Below are 23,829 nucleotides of genomic sequence, written 5' to 3' on the forward strand. Positions count from 1 at the left end.
ACAAAAATCACATCTCCTCCAAGAAGCCTTCCCTGACTAAACCCTCATTTCCACTACTTGCTCTTCCTTCCTCTAAACTGTAAGCTCATTGTGGGCAGGGAATGTGTCTGTTCATTGTTATAAAGTGCTTAGTATAGTGCTTTGCACACAGTAAGCACTCAAGAAATACGGATTAATTAATTAATAGTGTTATGGTGTACTCTCCCACACAGTTAATACAGTGCTCTGCACACAATAAGTGCTCAATAAATATGATCGATCGATCGATTGATTTGCTTTAAGGGATATGAGGGTTGCTGTTAGTCGATGAGGTGAGCCAAGATTCATTTGTGTGTGACTGGTCAGAGGTACGAAGAAAATGTTATGTTACTATCGGTTTGATGCCTTTCTGGATACAGATCATGAGGTTTTGGTGCCACAATATCAAAAGAAGATAGCTGTTGGGAAAACAGTCGACCTGCGAATCAAAAGTTTCTCGAATTAAAAACAAACCAAAAAACCTGAAGATAAAAAAATCTGATAATAATAATAATAATGATGATGGCATTTATTAAGCGCTTACTATGTGCAAAGCACTGTTCTAAGCGCTGGGGGGGATACAAGGTGATCGGGTTGTCCCACGTGGGGCTCACAGTCTTAATCCCTATCTTACAGATGAGGTAACTGAGGCTCAGAGAAGTTAAGTGGCTTGCCCAAGGTCACACAGCAGACATGTGGCAGAGTCGGGATTCGAACCCACGACCTCTGACTCCAAAGGCCGTGCTCTTTCCACTGAGCCACGCTGCTTCTCATAATTAGTATGGTACTTGTTAAGCGCTTACCATGTGTCAAGCACCGTTCTAAGCACTGGGGTAGAAACAATTAATCAAGTTGGACTCAGTCCCTGCCCCACACGGGGCTCACAACCTTAATTCCCATTTTGCAGATGATAATAATAATAACTGTGGCATTTGTTAAGCGCTTACTATGTGCCAGGCACTGTACTAAGCGCTGGGGTGGATACAAGCAAATCGGGTTGGGTAGAGTCCCTGTCCCACGTGGGGCTCACAGTCTCAATCCCCATTTTATAGATGAGGGAACTGAGGCACAGAGATATGAAGTGACTTGTCCAAGGTCACACAGCAGACAGGTGGAGAAGCTGCAATTAGAACCCATGACCCCCGACCAGTGCTCTAGCCACTGCGCCATGCTCCTTCTCACATTGAGGCAACTGAGGCCCTGGGAACTTTAGTGACTCATCCAAGGTCACACAGCAGCCATGTGGTAAGCACCGGGACTAGAACCCAGGCCCCTGAAGAAAAGAGAAGCAGTGTGCCTCAGTGGAAAGAGCACGGGCTTTGGAGTCAGAGGTCATGGGTTCAAATCCCGGCTCTGCCACTTGTCAGCTGTGTGACTCTGGGCAAGTCACTTCACTTTTCTGAGCCTCAGTTACCTCATCTGGACAATGGGGATGAAGACTGTGAGCCCCCCGTGGGACAACCTGATCACCTTGTAACCTCCCCAGCGCTTAGAACAGTGCTTTGCACATAGTAAGCGCTTAATAAATGCCATTATTATTATTATTAAGAAAACAGGAGAGGGGCTGGCTGGAGGATGAAGAACATGAGAGTCTGCTTGTACCCACCCCAGCGCTTAGTAGAGTGCCTGGCATATAGTCAGCGCTTAACAAATACCGCAATTATTATTATTATTATAGTAGGTGCTAGTTTGTTATAGGCAGGAAACATGTCTGCTAATTCTGTGGCATTGTGCTCTTCCAACAGCTTAGGACAGTGCTCTGCACACAGTAAGCTCTCAATAAATACCAGTCTTCTAGACTGTGAGCCTGCTCTTGGGTAGGGACCATCTCTATATGTTGCAAACTTATACTTCCCAAGCACTTAGTATAGTGCTCTGCACACAGTAAGCGCTAAATACGATTGAATGAATGAATGAATGATTGACTGTCTGATAAACAAATACTATTTTAAAAAATAACATAAAATCATAATACCGTTTCCACAGGCTTAAGACTACCACCTGTCCAGGACCTCCACATAAACAGGGGCCCCTGGGCTGTAGAGGTTGAGCAATTTAAGCAGCGTGGCTCAGTGGAAGAGCACGGGCTTGGGAGTCGGAGGTCATGGGTTCGAATCCCGGCTTCGCCCCTTGTCAGCTGTGTGACCTTGGGCCAGTCACTTCACTTCTCTGTACCTCAGTTCCCTCATCTGGAAAATGGGGATCAAGACTGTGAGCCCCACGTGGGACAACCTGATCACCTTGTATCCTCCCCAGCGCTTAGAACAGTAGTTTGCACATAGTAAGCGCTTAACAAATGCCATCATTATTATTACCACTAAAACAATGAGGGACCAACATTTAATGCCAATCAGTTGACGTGGAAAATGGGGTGCCATGGCAGTTATAGAAGAAAATTGTGGGTCTCCTCACTAATGACATGAATCAAACCGTTTCTTACCAACCTTTTACGCAGTTCCAGAACATTTTCGGGGACACTATCGTACCTCCGATATTTGAAAAGAAAACAAGAGTAGAAGTAAGAGGATTTTAATTTCTTCAGGGAGGACTTGGGTAATACTCCCATGGCTGGGTTCCATTAGAGAAGCAGCCTGACGCAGTGGGAGTCGGAAGGCCACGGGTTCTCATTCTGGTTTTCTCATCCCGGCTCTGCCACTTGTCTGCTGTGTGACCTGGGCTAAATCACTTCACTTCTCTGGGCCTCAGTCACCTCACCTGGAAAATGGGGATTAAGACTGCGAGCCCCACGTGGGACAGAGACTGTGTCCAACAGGATTGGCTCGTATCCACCCCAGCACTTTGTACAGTGCCTGGCACATAGTAAGTGCTTAACATTCATTCATTCATTCAATCGTATTTATTGAGCGCTTACTGCGTGCAGAGCACTGTACTAAGCGCTTGGGAAGTACAAGTTGGCAACATATAGAGATGGTCCCTACCCAACAGTGGGCTCACAGTCTAGAAACAAATACCATAATAATAATAATTATTACTACTAATTATTAAATATACCATGGATGGATTCCATAAATACGCCCATGGATGTACTCCATAAGCAAGTCACTTTGGGCAAATCACTTCACTTCTCTGTGCCTCAGTTACCTCATCTGTAAAATGGGGATGAAGACTGTGAGCCCCACACGGGACAACCTGATTACCTTGCATCTACCCCAGCATTTAGAACAGTGCTTAGCACATAGTTAAGTGCTTAACAAATACAATTATTTTCAAGAGAAGCAGCATGCTCAGTGGAAAGAGCACGGGCTTGGGAGTCAGAGGTCATGGGTTCTAATCCCACTCCGCCACTTGGCAGCTCTGTGATTTTGGGCAAGTCACTTCACATCTCTGTGCCTCAGTTACCTCATCTGGAAAACGGGGATTAAAACTGTGAGCCCCATGTTGGACAACCTGATCACCTTGTATCCCCCCCAGCACTTAGAAGAGTGCTTTGCACATATTATGCGCTTAATAAATGCCATTATTATTATTATTATTAAGCACAGTGGATAGAGCACGAGCCTGGGACTCTGAAGGTCATGGAATGCTCCGCCGGTTGTCTGCTGTGTGACCTTGGGCAAGTCAATTCGCTTCTCTGGGCCTCAGTTCCCTCATCTGTAAAATGGGGATTGAGACTGTGAGCCCCATGAGGGACAGGGACTGTGTCCAACCTGATTTTTTTGTATCCATCCCAGCACTTAGTACAGTGCCCAGCACATAGCTAGTGCTTAACAAGTACCAGAATTATTAATTATCATTATTTACCCAAGGAGTTACTCCATAAACATACCCATGGATGTACTCCATAAATATACCCATGGATGTTCTCCATGGGTGAATTACATGATTCTTGGCCCAGATTGATCTGGCCAAAACCAAGCCTGAGGAGGCTGGTTTCAATCCAGCCTGATCTGTCGGGACGCAAGCTACAAGTACATTTTCCTTCACTTTATTGGCATAGGAGTAATCAAGGTGGTAACAATTCCCTCTGACCACACAGAAATAGGTAGAAATGTACCAAATCTTACGTTTTATCACCCTAGCCTTTTAAACCAAGTGATCAAAACGTCGATTGAAGCCAACGGCAGAGACTTAAGTGATCAAAACGTCGATCGAAGACAACAGCAGGGACTTAAGTTTTTACCGCATGGAAGAGGGCAATGTTAAACCCCTTCCGTATTTTTTACTGAGAAAACTCTAAGGACAAGAAAAAGTCCATAAAGTCGCTATGAATTGGAAATGACTCCCAGGCATCTGATGCTGACAATAAGCCTTTTATACCAGGGAACGTTCAGGTTAGAAGAATTGAAAATTTATAGGAAAAAGAGGTGAACAGTTACATCCTAAGTGATTAAAACGGAATATACCTGCTTCCTTTAAAGTGCTGCATTTCTGATAGATAGAAGTCCGCAAGGCAGGAGCCCTTACGTTATACAGTCTGATCTTCTCGATGCGGGAGTCAAAAACTCGAAGCAGGGGGTCTTTCTCCTCCCACTGTGACATGATCTTATTATCGATGAAGGTGGCGAACATCTGGGTCTCGATGAAGTGCGATAAGAACGGAAGGTAAGGCTCGGGCTGGTCGGACAGGAAGGAAGCCTGCAATGAGATCATTTCGCTGTTAACGAAAGCTGCACGGAAGATCAAAAGCAGAGCCAGGCTGGATCTGTCCATTATTTAGCGCTTTTTCTATGGTATTTCTTAAGCGCTTACTCTGTGCCAGGCGCTGTACTAAGTGCCGGCATAGAGACGAGCTAATCAGGTGAGATATAGTGCCTGTCCCACATAAGGCTCCCAATCTTAATCTCATGAAAAGCAGAGTGGCGCAGTGGATAGAACACGAGCCTGGGAATCAGAAGGTCATGCGCTCGAATCCCGGCTCTGCCACTTGTCAGCTGTGTGATCTTGGGCAAGTCACTTCACTTCTCTGTGCCTCAGTTACCTTATCTGTAAAAAGGGGATGAAGACTGTGGGCCCCACGTGGGACAACCTGCTTACCTTGTATCTACCCCAGAGCTTAGAACAGTGCTTCACACACAGTAAGTGATTAACAAATGCCATTATTATTATTATTTTAAGCCCCATTTTGCAGACGAGGTAACCGAGGCACGACGAGGTGAAGTGACTCATCCAAGGTCATACATCCGACAAGTGGTTGGGCTGAGATTAGAACCCAGGTCCACTGATTCCTATATCGCCGCTGACCCCTCGCCCACATCCTGCCTCTGGCCTGGAATGCCCTCCCTCCTTATAGTCGACAGACAATGACTCTCCCCTGCTTCAAAGCCTCATTGGAGACTCCTCTCCTTCAGGAAGCCTTCCCTGACTAAGCCCCCCCTTTCCTCATCTCCCACTTCCTTCTGCATCCCCCTGACTTGCTCCCTTGTTTATTCCCCCTTCCCAGCCCCACAGCACTTATGTACGTATCTGTCATTTACTGATTCATATTAACATCAGTCTCCCCCAGCTCTAGACTGTAAGCTTGTTGTGGGCAGTGAATGTGTCTGCTTATTGTTGTATTACACTCCCCCAAGTTCATAGTACAGTACTCCGCACACAGTAAGAGCACAATATGATTGAATGAATGACTCCACTAGGCCACACTGCTTCAGCCAGCCAAGTAAGTCTACCAGTTCTCTAATACTGTACTCTCTCAATCGCTCAGTCCAGTGCTCTACACAAAATAGACTTCTGAGCTCGTAATACTGTACTCTCTCAATCGCTCAGTCCAGTGCTCTACACAAAATAGACTTCTGAGCTCGTTGTGGTCAGGGACTGTCACTGTTTACTGTTGTACTGTACTTTCCCAAGAGCTTAGTACAGTGCTCTGTACACAGTAAGTGCTCAATAAATATGATTGAATTCATTCATTCATTCAATTGTATTTATTGAGCGCTTACTGTGTGCAGAGCACTGTACTAAGTGCTTGGGAAGTACAAGTCGGCAACATCTAGAGACGGTCCCTACCCAACAACAGGCTCACAGTCTGGAAGGGGGAGACAGACAACAAAACAAAACATGTAGATAGGTATCAAAACTGTCAGAATAAATAGAATTATAGCTATAGGCATATCATTAATAAAATAGAGTAGCAAATATGTGCAAGTAAAATAAATGGAGTAATAAATATGTACAGATATATATAAGTGCTATGGGGAGGGGAAGGAGGTAGGGCGGAGGGGGTGGGGAGGAGGAGAGGAAAAAGGAGGCTCAGTCTGGGAAGGCCTCCTGGAGGAGGTGAGCTCTCAGTAGGGCTTTGAAGGGAGGAAGAGAGCTAGCTTGGTGGAGTGCGGAGGGAGGGCATTCCGGGTCAGGGGGAGGACGTGGGCCGGGGGGGCGACGGCAGGACAGGCGAGAACGAGGCACGGTGAAGAGGTTAGCAGCAGAGGAGCGGAGGGTGCGGGCTGAGCTGGAGAAGGAGAGAAGAGAGGTGAGGGAGGAGAGGGTGAGAGGATGGACAGGCCCCACGAAGGAATGAAAGTAAATCCTATTGATTTACTGCCTGGCAACAAAGGTTGACTGAGAGAGTGAGACTGCTCGTCTTGATTTCTTCCCTTGCGTATTTTCCCCGATTTTCTTTCCCCATACTGCTTCATGGCATATTCCCTCCATTGTCTACATTCACTTCATCATCATCAATCGTATTTATTGAGCGCTTACTATGTGCAGAGCACTGTCCTAAGAAGAGGGGTTGAGACAAATCAATCAGGTCAGACACAGTCCGTGTCCCACACAGAGTTTATACTCTAAGGTGGAGGGAGAAGAGCAGCAAAGCAGCATGACCTAGTGGATAGAGCACGGGCCTATGAGTCAGAAGGACCTGGGTTCTAAATCCAACTCCACCGAATAATGATAATAATGGTATTTATTAAGGAAAGAGTCCGGGCTTTGGAGTCAGAGGTCATGGGTTCAAATCCCAGCTCTGCCAATTGTCAGCTCTGTCAATTGACTTTGGGCAAGTCACTTAACTTCTCTGTGACTCAGTTACCTCATCTTTAAAATGAGGATTAAGACTGTGAGCCCCCCATGGGACAACCTGATCACCTTGTAACCTCCCCAGTGCTTAGAACAGTGCTTTGCACATAGTAAGTGCTTTATAAGTGCCATCATCATCATTATTATCTTCTAGACTGTGAGCCCACTGTTGGGTAGGGACCGTCTCTATATGTTGCCAACTTGTACTTCCCAAACGCTTAGTACGGTGCTCTGCACACAGTAAGCACTCAATAAATACGATTGATTGATTGATTAAGCACTTACTATGTGCTACTGTACTAAGAGCTGGGGTGGATACAAGCAAATCGGGTTGGACACAGTCCCCGTCCCACATGGGGCTCACAGTCTTAATCCCCATTTTCAAGATGAGGTAACTGAGGCCCAGAGAAGTGAAGTGATTTGCCCAAGGACATACAGCAGACAAGTGGCAGAGCCAGAATTAGAACCCAGGTCCTTCTGACTCCCAGGCCTGTGTTCTAGCCATTAGGCCTGGCATTTGTTTGCTGTGTGACCTTGGCAGTCATTTAACTTCTCTGGGCCTCAGTTACCTCATCTGGAAAATGGGGATTGAGATCGGGAACTCCATTTGGGTCATGGACGGTGTCCAACCTGATTACCTTGGACTACCCCAGCGCCTACAATAGTACCTGGCCCAGAGTTAGTGTTTAACAAAGCAGCGTGGCTCAGTGGAAAGAGCACGGGCTTTGGAGTCAGAGGTCGTGTGTTCGAATCCCGGCTCCACTACATGTCTGCTGTGTGGCCTTGGGCAAGTCACTTAACTTCTCAGAGCCTCAGTTACCTCATCTGTAAAATGGGGATGATGAGTCTGAGCCCCTCGCGGGACAACCTGATCACTTTGTATCCCCCCAGTGCTTAGAACAGTGCTTTGCACATAGTAAGCGCTTAACAAATGCAAAAAACAAACAAAAAACAAATACCATTTAAAGAAAATAAAAAGCTCTGGAAAGGGATGGGTCTCCTTAGCTTGAAAGCTCCTGCTTTCGTACTTTCTGTCCGTGCCTTTCTGGGCATCGGGTATCTAAGAACGGGCATCAGAGTGATTTCCCGAGCTTCTGTTACCTCTCTTTGGAAAAGAGGAGGGCAGAAATTTCAGGAATAACTCCACTTGGATCAGCCCAGTCACAACATCCTAGGCCTTAACTAGTCAAAAAACAAATCCTCGATTTGGCCCCTGTGTGTTGCGGGTTACAACTAAAGCCTCACAAATTCTTACCACCAGCTATTGTCATAAATAATGGTACTTGCTAAGTGCTTACTATATGTCAGGCACTGTACGAAGCGCTGGTGTAAATAATAATAAATAATAATGATGGCATTTATTAAGACTGAGCCCCCTCCTCCCAGACTGAGCCCCCTCCTTCCTCTCCCCCTACCCCCTCCCCATCCCCCCCGGCCTTACCTCCATCCCCTCCCCACAGCACCTGTATATATGTATATATGTTTGTGCGTATTTATTACTCTATTTTATTTGTACATATTTATTCTATTTATTTTATTTTGTTAATATGTTTTGTTTTGTTCTCTGTCTCCCCCTTCTAGACTTTGAGCCCCCTGTTGGGTAGGGACCGTCTCTATATGTTGCCAACTTGTACTTCCCAAGTGCTTAGTACAGTGCTCTGCACACAGTAAGCGCTCAATAAATACGATTGAATGAATGAATGAATGAAGCGCTTACTATGTGCAAAGCACCGTTCTAAGCGCTGGTGTAGATACAAAGTAAGCAGGTTGTCCCACGGGGGGCTCACAGTCTTAATCCCCATTTTACAGATGATGAGGTAACTGAGGCCCAGAGAAGTTGTGACTTGCCCAAAGTCACACAGCTGACAATTGGCAGAGCTGGGATTTGAACCCGTGACCTCTGATCCAAAACCTGTGCTCTTTCCACTGAGCCATGCTGCTTCTCTAAATACAAGATAATACGAGGTAATAATTGGAAACTGTCCCTGTCCTATGTGGAGCTCACACTCTTAATTTCAATTTTACAGATAAGGGAACTGAGGCCCAGAGAAGTGAAGTGACTTGCCCAGGAACACACAGCAGATACGTGGCGGGGCTGGAATCAGTACCCTGGTTCTTCTGACTCCCAAGCCCGTGCTCTATCCATTAAGTCACACTGCCTCTTTAGGAACATTCAGTTCTCATTCCCAGATTCAAGTGAGCAGGTGCTTAAATCCTCTTAGGATTCTAGTTGAAATTTTGATAAGGCTTTGTATCCTCCCTCCCTTCTCTACCAAACCCCAATTTTTGTCTTGACAATTTTTGTCATCTGGTACAAGGCCATGAACACCCAGAAAGAATCCCTAGTTTCTTCGCCATTACTCATTCTGAAGTCCAGAAACCTTTGTGGTGCTTTATTTATTCATTCAATTGTATTTATTGAGCACTTACTGTGTGCACAGCACTGTTCTGTCCTGTAATTTCATGCTTTCCTTTCTAATCCTCTCCAGTCCAGATGCATTTAAGTGAATTTAAATAGTGGCACAAAGATTTCCCGCTCTCCAGGGAGTGCTTTATAGATCAATCAATCAATCAATCAATCATTCGTATTTATTGAGCGCTTACTGTGTGCAGAGCACTGTACTAAGCGCTTGGGAAGTACAAGTTGGCAACATATAGATGAACAATGGCTGCTAATTTTGCAGGCTACAGATTAACTATCTGCCTTTCGATGTCCGGACTGTGACAAACCGATTCATTTAAGGTCAGCAAGAGATTCAACTTAGAGCATCAATATCATATTTTGCCAATTTTTTCCTGGTGGAAAATAGTCTGAAGATTTCAAGCCCTCTGAAATCCAAGAGAAAGCTTTTTTAAATCTTTATTTAATTCCGTTTATAGCCTGAGGGTATCTAGGGATGAAGGGGAAAGAAATAAGAAATTCCCCATTTTTAGAGGCAACTCGGATTTGCCCTAAGAAGCACTGTGAAAGAGTACAGGCCTGGGATTCAGAGGACCTGGGTTCTAATCTCTGCTCCACCACTTAACTGCTGTGTGACCTTGGACAAGTCATTTAACGTCTTGTGTCTCGATCCCTTATCTGCCGAACGGGGATTCAATACCTGTTCTCCCTCCTACTTAGACTGTGAGCCCATGAGGTACCTGATTTATTTTGTATCTTCCTCAGCACTCTGTTTTTTGAGGTATTTGTTAAGTGGTTATTATGGGCCAGTCACTGTTGTAAGCGCTGGGGTAGATTCATTCATTCATTCATTCAATCGCATTTATTGAGCGCTTACTGTGTGCAGAGCACTGTACTAAACACTTGGAAAGTACACTTCGGCAACAGATATAAGATAATCGGGTTCCTGTCCCTCTTGATTAATCTCCATTTTACAGATGAGATAACTGAGGCACGGAGAAGTAAAGTGAGTTGCCCAGGGTCACACAACAGACAAGTGTCAGAGTCAGTATTAGAACCCAGATCCTTTGACTTCCAGTCCCATGCTCTTTCCACTAGGCTACTCTGCTTATCTAAGTACGGTGCTTGGCACTTAAACAAATACCATTATTATTAGCATTTTTAGATGGTATTTATTAAGTTCCTACAATGTGCTAGGCACTGTACTAAGCACTGGGGTCTATACAAGGTTGGACACAGTCCATGTCCCGGGTGGCTCAGTGGAAAGAGCCTGAGGCTGGGAGTCAGAGGTCATGGGTTCAAATCCCTGCTCCGCCGCCTTTCAGCTGTGTGACTTTGGGCAAGGCACCTCTCTGTGCCTCAGTTCCCTCATCTGTAAAATGGGGATTAAGACTGTGAGCCCCTCATGGGACAACCTGATCACCCTGTATCCTTCCCAGCGCTTAGAACAGTGCTTTGTACATAGTAGGTGCTTAACAAATACCAAAATTATTGTTATTATAAGGCTCACAGTCTTTATCCCCATTTTCCAGATGTGGCAACTGACACCCAGAGAAGTCAAGTGACTGGTCCAAGGTCACACAGCAGACAAGTATTAGAGCTGGGATTAGAACCCAGGTCCTTCTGGCTTCCAGAACCAAGCTCTATTCCCTACCCTCTAGGCCACAGTGCTTCTTATTAATGCAAATAACATACAGATTATTTCTTTCTCTGGCAGAAACGGCTCTACCTAGAGCTCAGGTTAAAGTCGTACGACAAGATAAAACACTATAATGGTAAATCCTAAAGACAGGAGCTCTGGGAAATTCAAGAATCTCATATTTGGAGCTCTTTTCCAAGCTCTCTAGGGTATAAAGGTAATAGAAGTTTTCGTGCCGACTAACTAAAGGAATTCTTGCAGAATATAAAAAGAAGCAGCATGGCCTAGTGGATCCTTCTAGACTATGAGCCCGTTGTTGGGTAGGGACCGTCTCTATGTGTTGCCAACTTGTACTTCCTAAGCGCTTAGTACAATGCTCTGCACACAGTAAGCACTCAACCGGCCTGGGAGATGGAAGGACCTGGGTTCTAATCTCAGCTCTGCCACTTGTCCACTGTTTGACCTTGGGCAAGTCACTCAGCTACTCCGTCTCAGCTACCTTATCTGTAAAATGGGGATTAAGATGTGAGCACCGTGTGGGACATGGACTGTGTCCAACCTCTTGGGCTAATGGATAGAGCATGGCCCTGGGAGTCATAAGGACCTGGGTTCTAATCCCAACTCTGCCACATAACTGTTGTGTGACCTTGAACGAGTCACTTCATTCCTCTGGGCCTCAGTTACCTCATCTGTAAAACGGGCACTGAGACTGTGAGCCCTATGTGGGATAGGAACTGTGTCAAACCTGATTAGTTTGTATCTTCCCCAACCCTGGGAGTCCTTATGACCTGGGTTCTAATCCCGGCTCTGCCACATAACTGTTGTGTGACCTTGGGCAAGTCACTTCATTTCTCTGGGCCTCAGTTACCTCATCTGTAGAACACGCACTGAGACTGTGAGCCCTATGTGGGATAGGAACTGTGTCAAACCTGATTAATTTGTATCTTCCCCAACCCTGGGAGTCCTTTTTATTCATTCATTCATTCAATCGTATTTATTGAGTGCTTTCTGTTTGCAGAGCACTGTACTAAGCACTTGGGAAGTACAAGTTGACAACATATAGAGATGGTCCCTACCCAACAGTGGGCTCAGGGTTCTAATCCCGGCTCTGCCACATAACTGTTGTGTGACCTTGGGGGGTATTTGTTAAGCGCTTACTATGTGCAAAGCACTGTTCTAAGCTCTGAGCACTGTTCTAAGCGCTGAGCTTCTATGAAACAGTAGTGTCCGAGAATGCCTCAAGAAACAGCATGGGTTTGGGACTCTTCCTCCCTTAAAAGCCCTACTGAGAGCTCACCTCCTCCAGGAGGCCTTCCCAGACTGAGCCCTTCTTTTCCCTTCCTCCTCCCCATCCCCCCCCGCCCTACCTCCTTCCCCTCCCCACAGCACCTATATATATGTTTGTACAGATTTATTACTCTATTTTACTTGTACATATTTACTATTCTATTCATTTTATTTTGTTAATGACGTACATATAGCTTTAATTCTATTTGTTCTGACAGTTTTGACACCTATCCACATGTTTTGTTTCGTTGTCTGTCTCCCCCTTCTAGACTGTGAGCCCCTTGTTGGGTAGGGACTGTCTCTATATGTTGCCGATTTGTACTTCCCAAGCACTTAGTACAGTGCTCTGCACACAGTAAGCGCTCAATAAATATGATTGAATGAATGAATGAGTCAGAGGACATGGATTCTAAACTTGGGTCTGCCACTTGTCTGCTGTGTGACCTTGGGCAAGCGACTTAAATTCTCTGTGCCTCAGTTACCTCATCTTGTAAAATGGGGATTAGGACTGTGAGCCCCACGTGGGACAACCTAATTACCTTGTATCTACCCTGGTGTTTAGAGCAGTGCTTAGCACATAGTAAGTGCTTCACAAATACCATTATTATTTTTATAATTTGCAAAGATTATAAGTGAAAGAAGCCAGAGAAATTGAAAGCAACCTACACACAAGAAGCCCAGGTTAAGAGAAAGACTTTGTAATTTGAAAATATCAAGCCTTAAAGTCTCTTTAATTCAGGAATCACAGCTGGAAGCAGGTATCAAAGTAGGGTAGAAGGCACAGTTTAATCAACAGCTATCAACCCCGTGACAGAGCTTCTGGCAGAGTTGTTTGATTTCTTGAAAAATAACTTTCCTGCATCTAAATTTCAAAGTAGAAAAATCAGTGATCCTTTTGGCTAGGGCAAGGCCAGGGATTGAAAAGCAGCATGGCCTAATGGGTAGAGTCTGGGACCGGGAGTCTGAAGGTCATGGGTTCGAATCCCAGCTCCGCCACTTGCCTGCTGTGCGATCTTGGGCAAGTCACTTCACTTCTCTGGGCCTCAGTTACCTCCTCTGTAAAATGGGGATTGAGACTATGAGTCCCACATGGGACAGAGACTGATTTGCATGCATCCATCCCAACACTTAGTACAGTGCCTGGCATATAGTAAGCACTTATTGGCTTAGCGGATAGAGCTCGGGCCTGGGCATCAGAAGGACCTGGGTTCTAATCCCGGCTCTGCTACTTGTCTGCTCTGTGATCTGGGACAAGTCACTTAACTTCTTTGTGCCTCAGTAACCTCATCTGCAAAATGGGGATAAGAGCGTGAGCCCTGTGTGCGACAGGGACTGTGTCCAACCTGATTTACTTGTATCTACCCCTGTGCTTAAAACAGCAGTTGGCACATGGTAAGGTCTTAACAAACACCATCATTATTAAATACCATTATTCTTATTATTATTCTTATTATTAACAATCCCAGCCCCGCCACTTGTCTGCTGGGTAACACTGGGCAAGTTTCTTAACTAGAACAGTGCTTGGCACATAGTAAGCATTTAATAAATGCCATTATTATTATTATTATTATTATTATTATTATCATTCTCTGTGCCTTGGCTTCCTCATCAGTAATATGATACCTCTCCACCCCCCCTTCCCCCCGGCCCTACCTCCTTCCCCTCCCCACAGCACCTGTATATATGTTTGGCCAGATTTATTACTCTATTTATTTTACTTGTCCATATTTACTATTCTATTTATTTTGTTAATGATGCGCATTTAGCTTTAATTCTATTTGTTCTGACGACTTGACACCTGTCCACGTGTTTTGTTTTGTTGTCTGTCTCCCCCTTCTAGACTGTGAGCCCACTGTTGGGTAGGGACCGTCTCTATATGTTGCCAATTTGTACTTCCCAAGCGTTAAGTACAGTGCTCTGCACACAGTAAGCGCTCAATAAATATGATTGATTGATTGCTCTGCACACAGTAAGGGCTTAATAAATATGATTGAATGAATGAATGAATGTGGATTAAGACTGTGAGTCCCTTGTGGGACACGGACTGTGCCCAACCTGATTATCTCATCTCTCCCCTCCAGCACTTAGTACAGGGCCTGGCACATAGTAAGTGCTTAAGAGATCCGCCAGTTCTTCTTCTTCTTATTATTGAGCACAACCACATTTTAAGAAAGTAAACTAAAGACCATTTCCCCATGCAGAAACCCAACCGAAAAGAGAGAGAGAGAGCGCTTCTTTTTACTTTGTCAAAGTTCTGCATTTGTTCCCGGTTGGTCAGCCACGATTCCATGTCTTGCGCCGTCTGGATGACGAAGGCCTCGTAGTCGGCGAACATCTGGGTGAAGCGGTTGGCGAAGACCTCTCGGAGCTGAATGTTGAGTTTATAGTCCCTTAGTTCCGACTCTTCGCACTGCAGCTTGAAATCGTTTTCCTTCTCGGCCAGGGGGGAGGCGAGGGCCATTTTGTCCACGCTCACTCCGGTCCTCTTGGCGAGCGCCTGGAGGCGGGCCATGGTCTCGTTCCCCTTCAGGAGCTCGTACACGCTGAGGGTGTGGGGGGACACGTTGCCGTTCTTTTTGTCGATGACCAGGTCGTTCAGGACCAAGTTCTTGAGTTTGGCGGCGCTGTCGCTGCAGTGGAGGTTGCCCTCGGGAGGGATCCCGAACTGAAGGAGAACCTCGGAGATCTCCTGGATGAATTCCAGCTTGTTAGGGAACTGCGGGAATTCTTCGGGCAGCTCGATAAAATGGTGATCGATGTCCACGAAGCACAGGTTGGCCTGAAAGTGAGAGACGCGAAAGAGCGATGGAACTGGGCAAATTTCGACGTGCCGAGGTGGTACGTTTTATGAAATTCCAACACAGAATAGTTTGTTTTGCTAATTAATATAATAATACTAATGGTATCTGTCAAGCTCTTACTACTATCATCATCATCATCAATCGTATTTATTGAGCGCTTACTATGTGCAGAGCACTGTACTAAGCGCTTGGGAAGTACAAATTGGCAACATATAGAGACAGTCCCTACCCAACAGTGGGCTCACAGTCTATACTACTACTAATAATAATGATGGCATTTATTAAGCGCTTACTATGTGCAAAGCACTGTTCTAAGCACTGGGGTAATTTCAAGGTTGTCCCAAGTGGGGCTCACAGTCTTAATCCCCATTTTACAGATGACGCAACTGAGGCACAGAGAATAATAATGATGGTATTTGTTAAGCACTTACTACGTGCCAAGCGCTGTTCTAAGCACCGAGGTAGATACAAGGTAATCAGGTTGTCCCACGTGGGGCTCACGGTCTTAATCCCCATTTTACAGATGACGTAACTGAGGCACAGAGAATAATAATGATGGTATTTGTTAAGCGCTTACTATGTGCCAAGCGCTGTTCTAAGCACTGAGGTAGATACAAGGTAATCAGGTTGTCCCACGTGGGGCTCACGGTCTTAATCCCCATTTTACAGATGATGTAACTGAGGCACAGAGAAGTTAAGGGACTTGCCCAAAGTCACACAGTTGAAAAGAGGTAGAGTGGGGATTAGAATCCACAACCTCTCACTCCTAAGCCCGTGCTCTTCCTACTAAGCCACACTGCTTCTGCTGTCCAAGTGCACTGCTTGAAGTGAAATAATATGGTCGTTCATTACAAGCACCATGGCGCAGGGGATAAAGCATGGCCTGGGAGCCAGAAGGTCATGGGTTCTAATCCCAACTCTGACACCTAACTGCTGGGTGACCTTGGGCAAGTCACTTCACTTCTCCGTACCTCAGTTCCCTCAGCTGTAAAATGGGGATTGAGACTGTGAGTCCTGCATGGGACAAGGATTGGGTCCAACCTGATTTGCTTGTATCCACCCCAGTACTTAGTACAGTGTCTAGCACATAGTAAGCCACTTAACAAATACCATAATTAGTATTATTTTTACAAGGCATCTACTTTCTGAACGTTTTATTTTATTAGTATGCTTGGTTTTGTTCTCTGTCTCCCCCTTTTAGACTGTGAGCCCACTGTTGGGTAGGGACTGTCTCTATATGTTGCCAACTTGTACCTCCCAAGCGCTTAGTACAGTGCTCTGCACACAGTAAGTGCTCAATAAATACGGCTGATTGATTGATTGATTGAATAGCCTCTTCATGCCCTCTAGACTGTAAGCTTGTTATGGGCAGGTAAACTGCTAATTCTGCAGTACTGTACTCTCCAAAGAACTTAGAACAGTGCTCTGCACATAGTAAGGGCTCAACCCTATTGATTAATCAATTGGTGCCAGTTGTGATTAGATTTTTTTTTGGTTTAACATCAATTCATTTGTATGTGAGGAACACCAATGTGCTTACCCACAGTCATTGAGAGTTTTACTGTTTGCTTGGGAAGGCACAATACAACATTACAACATGATCCCTGCCCACAACAAGGTTTCACTCTGGAGGATTTCTCTCTGGCTTTTGTGAATCTACGGAAATATATAACTTATTCTTAAAGGGGGAAAAGATAGCAAATGGTTCTGGAATCTTAAATGCCAACCCATCTGCTTCCACTGAACTGGATGCTAAAACACTGATGTGATAGTACAGTGTGCTAAACGCTTAGTTCAGTGTTGCACACCATAAGCGCTCAATACAATTGAATGAATACAACAAGAGTATTAAAAGTAACTTCTGAATCCCTTGATGCAAGTTTTCTCCTATTCAACTTTCAATCAGAGAGGTAGTTAAGCTGGCTTTTATATTTCCTGGAGCAGGAATATCACTTAATGGTTAGAAAATTATGTTGTCCCCAGGTTATGATGTCTGATCTTTCTATAAAAATAATAATAATGATGGCATTTGTTAAGCACTTACTATGTGCAAAGCACTGTTCTAAGCGCTGGGGAAGATACAAGGTAATCAGGTTGTCCCACGTGGGGCCCACAGCCTTAATCCCCACTATACAGATGAGGGAACTGAGGCACAGAGAGGTTAAGTGACTTGCCCAAAGTCACAGAGCTGACAATTGGCAGAGGCGGGATTAGAACCCACGACCTCTGACTCCCAAGCCCGGGCTCTTTCCACTGAGTCACGCTGCTCAGCCTATGCTTCAACCTCTATGGACAACTATAGGCACTGTAGAAGAAATACACACTGTTGGGAGAGGGAAGAGAAGAGGACAGAAAGAGGAGCTGGCCAAGTCAATAGAGCCCAGACCTGTGAGTCAGAAGGATCTGGGTTCTAATCCTGGCTTCGCCACCTGTCTGCCTTTTGACCATGGGCAATTCACTTCACTTTTCTGTGCCTCAGTTACCTCATCTGGAAAATGGGGATTAAGCCAGTGAGCCCCATGTAGGACAGGGACTATGTCCAACACAACTTGTTTGTACTCACTCATTCAATCATATTTATTGAACGCTTACTGAGAGCACTGTACTAAGTGCTTGGAAAGTATAATTTGGCAACAGAGACAATTCCCACCCAACAGTGGGCTCACAGTCTAGAAGGGGGAGACAGATAACGAAACAAAACAAGTAGACAGGTATTAATAGCATGTATCCACCCCGACACTTAGCACAGTTAAGTAAGCACTTAACAAATGCCTCAGTGTTTACTATTACTATTATTAGGACAGGAAAATGAGACATAGAAAGGGAGAGGGAAAGAAAAAAGGGGGGAGGGAAGGATGGAGAGGGATGGGGCGGAAAGAAGGAAGCTCCCACTTAACAAATGCCACAGTGATTACTATTACTATTATTAGGACAGGAAAAGGAGACATAGAAAGGGAGAGGGAAAGGAAAAAGGCGGGAGGGAGGGATGGAGAGGGATGGGGCGGAAAGAAGGAAGCTCCCTTCTCAGGCCCCCTGTTTCTCCCCCTCCTCCTTCCCTCACCCACAACGATCTGGCCTCCAACTTCATTAATAAAATTAAATCCATCAGGTCTGAGCTCCCCAAAGTCACTCTTCCACCCTCTCCAACCCCCCAGCTCTCAATCCTCTCCGCAACTCTCCCATCTTTCCCAGCAGTATCCTCAGATGAGATCTCCTCCCTCCTCTCAAGTGCTAGTCTGGCCACCTGTGCTTCTGACCCCATTCCCTCTCATCTTATGAAATCTCTCGTTCTGTCCCTTCTCCCCTCCTTAACTTCCATCTTCAACCGCTCACTCTCCACTGGTTCCCTCCCCTCTGCCTTCAAACATGCCCACGTCTCTCCCATCTTAAAAAAACCCTCTCTTGACCCCACCTCACCTTCTAGTTATTGCCCCATCTCCCTCCTACCATTCCTTTCCAAACTCCTTGAACGAGTCGTCTACACGCGCTGCCTCGAATTCCTCAACACCAACTCTCTCCTCGACCCCCTCCAGTCTGGCTTCCGTTCCCTACATTCCACGGAAACTGCCCTCTCAAAGGTCACCGATGACCTCCTGCTTGCCAAATCAAACGGCTCCTACTCTATCCTAATCCTCCTCGACCTCTCAGCTGCCTTTGACACTGTGGACCACCCCCTTCTCCTCAACACGCTATCCAACCTTGGCTTCGCAGACTCTGTCCTCTCCTGGTTCTCCTCTTATCTCTCTGGCCGTTCATTCTCAGTGTCTTTTGGGGGCTCCTCCTCCCCCTCCCATCCCCTTACTGTAGGGGTTCCTCGAGGGTCAGTTCTTGGTCCCCTTCTGTTCTCTATCTACACTCACTCCCTTTGTGAACTCATCCACTCTCACGGCTTCAACTATCATCTCTACGCTTATGACACCCAAATCTACATCTCTGCCCCTGCTCTCTCTCCCTCCCAACAGGCTCGCATCTCCTCTTGCCTTCAGGACATCTCCATCTGGATGTCTGCCCGCCATCTAAAACTCAACATGTCCAAGACTGAACTCCTTATCTTCCCTCCCAAACCCTGCCCTCTCCCTGACTTTCCCATCACTGTTGACGCCACTACCATCCTTCCCGTCTCACAAGCCCGCAACTTTGGTGTCATCCTCGACTCTGCTCTCTCGATCACCCCTCACATCCAATTCGCCACCAAAACACGCCGGTCTCACCTCCGCAACATCGCCAAGATCCACCCTTTCCTCTCCATCCAAACTGCTACCCTGCTCGTTCAATCTCTCATCCTATCCCAACTGGATTACTGCATCAGCCTCCTCTCTGATCTCCCATCCTCCTGTTTCTCCCCACTTCAATCCATACTTCACGCCACTGCCCACATCGTCTCTGTGCAGAAATGCTCTGGGCATGTTACTCCCCTCTTCGAAAATCTCCAGTGACTACCAATCAACCTATGCATCAAGCAAAAATTCCTCACCCTGGGCTTCAAGGCTGTCCATCACCTTGCCCCCTCCTACCTCACCTCCCTTCTCTCCTTCTCCAGCCCAGCCCGCACCCTCCACTCCTCTGCCGCTAATATCCTCACTGTGCTTCGTTCTCGCCTGTCCTGCTGTCGACCCCCAGCTCACTTCATCCCCCTGGCCTGGAATGCCCTCCCTCCGCACATCTGCCAAGCTAGCTCTCTTCCTCCCTTCAAAGCCCTACTGAGAGCTCACCTCCTCCAGGAGGCCTTCCCAGACTGAGCCCTCTCCTTCCTCTATCCCTCCTCCCCCTCCCCATCCCCCCCACCTTACCTCCTTCCCCTCCCTGCAGCACCTGTATGTACGGATTTATTACTCTATTTATTTAATTTACTTGTACATATTTATTCTATTTATTTTATTTTGTTAATATGTTTTGTTTTGTTGTCTGTCTCCCCCTTCTAGACTGTGAGCCCACTGTTGGGTAGGGACCGTCTCTATATGTTGCCAACCTGTACTTCCCAAGTGCTTAGTACAGTGCTCTGCACACAGTAAGCGCTCAATAAATACGACTGAATGAATGAATGAATGAAAGGGTCAGGGAGCAAGAGATAGGAAGGATGGGATGCGGAGGGAGGAGTGGGAAGGAAGAAATGGGGAGAGAGACGGGGATGGACGGAGCATTAAAACCTAGGAACAAACAAGACAGAGCGGGAGAATAAAATTAAACTTGTACTCAGTAATTTATATATAGTAATGTCTGTCTCCCCCTGCTCGTTGTGGGCAGGGAATGAGCCTGTTTACTGTTCTATTGTACTCTCCCATGCGTTTAGTATAGTGCTCTGCACACAGTAAGCACTCAATAAATACAATTCCCAGACTGAGCCCCCTTTTTTCTTCTCCTCCTTCTCAGTCCCCCAACCCTACCACTTTCCCCACCCCACAGCACCTGTATATATGTTTGGACAGATTTACTACTCTATTTATTTTACTTGTACATATTTACTATTCTATCTATTTTGTTAATGATGTGCACTTAGCTTTACTTCTATTTATTCTGACGACTTGACAGCTGTCCACATGTTTTGTTTTGCTATCTGTCTCCCCCTTCTAGACTGTGAGCCCACTATTGGGTAGGGACCGTCTCTATATGTTGCCAACTTGTACTTCCCAAGTGCTTAGTACAGTGCTTTGCACACAGTAAGTGCTCAATAAATACGACTGAATGAATGAATGAATGATGCTTGTGGCCTCCCAGGAAGCAACTGGCCACACCAAAAGTCAGTCAGTCAGTCAGTCAGTCAATCATATTTATTGAGCTCTTACCGTGTGCGGAGGACTGTGCTAAGTGCTTGGGATATAACAAAATAAAAGACACAATAAAAGGAGAAAGCCCACAAGGGCATGATGTCCAGATCAAGCCATCATCTTCCCAACTCCTAGCTCTTAAGAAAAAGCAATTCCTCTCATGAGTAAATATGAGTTTTACACCTCTGACCTCAGGCATCTCTTCTCCCCCTTCCTTCCACATACAATCTGAGGTGACATTCTCCTCCCCTGCGCTCTAGTACTTTGATTTCTTGGTGACCTATTACAGAGCCACGGCTTGGAGTTTTCCCTGGAGAGTGGCAGATGAGGCGGTTAGCTGCCCGTAGAGCTTTACCACGCTTTCTTTCATCTCCCATCTGGGTAATAAGAGGCTGTCTGGGACCTGTGAGAAACATCTGTTGAAAGGCTTAAAGAAGGGAAAAGAAGTCACAACCCTTCTGACTCAACGCTCTTAAAAAGAACTACATCACAACACCAATCCTTCAGCTCCTGATCTGAAAAAACAATCGGCAACCACCCACCAAATATTCTCCAGCATAGCACTTTGAAAGTGCTTGGCACAAAGTAAGCGCTTAACAAATACCATCATCATCATCATTATTATTATTATATTTCTCTATCCTGTTATCCTTTCCTACTCTCTCTCCCTCCTCCTTAGTAACAATATAATTTTGGAAATTGTGAAGTTCTGTCACCACCTAACAACCACTGTGGGGTTGAAAACTTGCTAATGACGCTGCAATTCCACCCCAGGTTTTGGGTTTTTTTTTGTGGTTTATGCAAGAGCAAAAACGAGAACGTGGATATCTAATGGGAAGGTTCGTAATGGAGGAAAAAAATAAAATTTTCTCTTCAAGATCTCAGAGCTGGCCAGTTCTAACCTGCATATTGTTAAGAGAAAGGAATTTATTTGCCAGTTTGGAATAAATAAATAAAAATCTCTGAAATGTCTAATGGGGATTGTGGACTATGAATGTGACCAATCTTTTTCCTGCGCTATTGGCACGTAACGAACAGAAACTCATCTCCTTCTCCTCCCCGTCTTTGCTTCTCCCTAGATACAACCCAGCCCCCATGCATCACTTCTCTAACACCAACCTACTCACTCTATCTCAAGTCTTGTCTGTCTCACTGTCGACGCTTTGCTCACATTCTCACTCCTGGGTGGAATTCCCTCCCCTTTCTAACAGATCATCTCTTTCCCCTTCTTCAGATCCCTACTAAAATCACATCACCCAAAGGAAGCCTTCCCTGATTAACTTCTCATCTCCTTTCTAGTCTTCCCTCCTTCTGCATCGTCCACCTGCTTCCCCTCCCTGTAATTTTTTTGCATGTCTATCGTATTTACCAACAAGCGCTGAATACAGTGCTCTGCACACAGTAAGCGCTAAAAAAACCCTATCGATTGATTGATATGAGATAAGTTCTGGAGGATATACGAAGTTGTCAGATTGGAGACAGTCCCTGACCTTATCCTTATTCCCACGAAGCAGCGTGGCTTAGTGGATAGAACACGGGTTTAGGAGTCAGAGGTCATGGGTTCTAATTCTGGCTCTGCCAACTGTCAGCTGTGTGACTTCGGGCAAGTCACTTAACTTCTCTATGCCTCAGTTACCTCATCTGTAAAATGGGGATGGAGCCTCTGAGCCCCATGTGGGACAACCTGATTACCCTGTATCCACCCCAGCACTTAGAACAGCTCTTGGCACATAGTAAGCGCTTAACAAATACAAACATTATTATTATTATTTCACGGATGAAGAGACTGAGCCCCAAAGAGGTCAAATGACTTGACCAAGGTCACCCAGCAAACCAATGGCAGATCTGAGACTCTAACCTGGGTTCCCTGGCTCCTGGTTCTATGTTATTTCTGCTAGGCCATGCTGACTGACTATTATCCTCTTAAACTACATTTTTTTTTTTAAAAAAACATAGCCATGCTGACTGACTATTATCCTCTTGAAGCTACATTTTTTAAAAAACCTACCCACCAGAGCTCCCAATAAGTTACCTAGTTGTCCATCCGCTCTCCTGAGAAGGGGAAGAAAAAGAGCGAAAATATCTTCTTTGAACCTCCCATTTCCACTCTTTCCTTTGCTCTCTCACTCCAGGTACAGAGGGTCCCTTCCAATCCATCAGTGGTGTTTATTAAGCGCGTACTATGTGCAGAGCATTATACTAAGCTCTTGAGGGAGAATAATAATAGTAATAACAGTGGTATTAAATGCTTACTATGCACCATTCATTCATTCAATCATATTTATTGAGCACTTACTGTGTGCAGAACACTGTACTAAGCACTTGGGAAGTACAAATTGGCAACATATAGAGACGGTCCCTGTCAAACAGCGGGAGCCAAGCACTGTTCTAATCACTGGGACAGATAACAGATACAAGGTAATCAGGTTGGACACAGGCCCTGTCCCATATGGGGCTCACAGTCTTAATCCCCATTTTCCAGGTGAGGTAACTGAGGCCAAGAGAAGCGAAGAGACTTACCCAAGGTCACACAGCAGGCAACTGGTGGAGTCGGGATTAGACCCCTCCACACTATAAGCTCCTGTATATATGTATATATGTTTGTACATATCTATTACTCTATTTTACTTGTACATATCTAGTCTATTTATTTTATTTTGTTAATATGTTTGGTTTTGTTCTCTGTCTCCCCCTTCTAGACTGTGAGCCCACTGTTGGGTAGGGACCGTCGCTATATGTTGCCAACTTGTACTTCCCAAGCGCTTAGTACAGTGCTCTGCACACAGTAAGTGCTCAATAAATACGATTGATTGATTGATTGATTGTTGGCAGGGAATGTTTACTGTTGTACTGTGCTCTTCCAAGCACTCAGTACAGTGCTCTGCACACAGTTAGCGCTCAGTAAATACAATTGAATGAATGAACAAAGGTCCTCTAGCTCCTAGG

The 23,829-nt window shown here is 45.5% G+C and overlaps 1 protein-coding gene across 1 annotated transcript in view; it reads right to left on the reverse strand.

Annotated features, from left to right (window-relative positions):
* The window catches only part of DENND5B (DENN domain containing 5B), a 181,663-nt gene that overhangs the window by 90,473 nt on the left and 67,361 nt on the right, over positions 1-23,829 (reverse strand). Inside the window, exons 5-6 of the mRNA XM_038768489.1 lie at positions 14,560-15,096; positions 4,383-4,614 (exon numbers count right to left, since the gene is read on the reverse strand). Of these exons, the coding sequence (XP_038624417.1) occupies positions 4,383-4,614; positions 14,560-15,096 (769 nt within the window). The remainder of the gene's footprint in view (positions 1-4,382; positions 4,615-14,559; positions 15,097-23,829) is intronic.

The sequence above is a fragment of the Tachyglossus aculeatus genome, chromosome 2 (genome assembly GCF_015852505.1).
Source record: "Tachyglossus aculeatus isolate mTacAcu1 chromosome 2, mTacAcu1.pri, whole genome shotgun sequence".
In the NCBI taxonomy this organism is placed as follows: domain Eukaryota; kingdom Metazoa; phylum Chordata; class Mammalia; order Monotremata; family Tachyglossidae; genus Tachyglossus; species Tachyglossus aculeatus.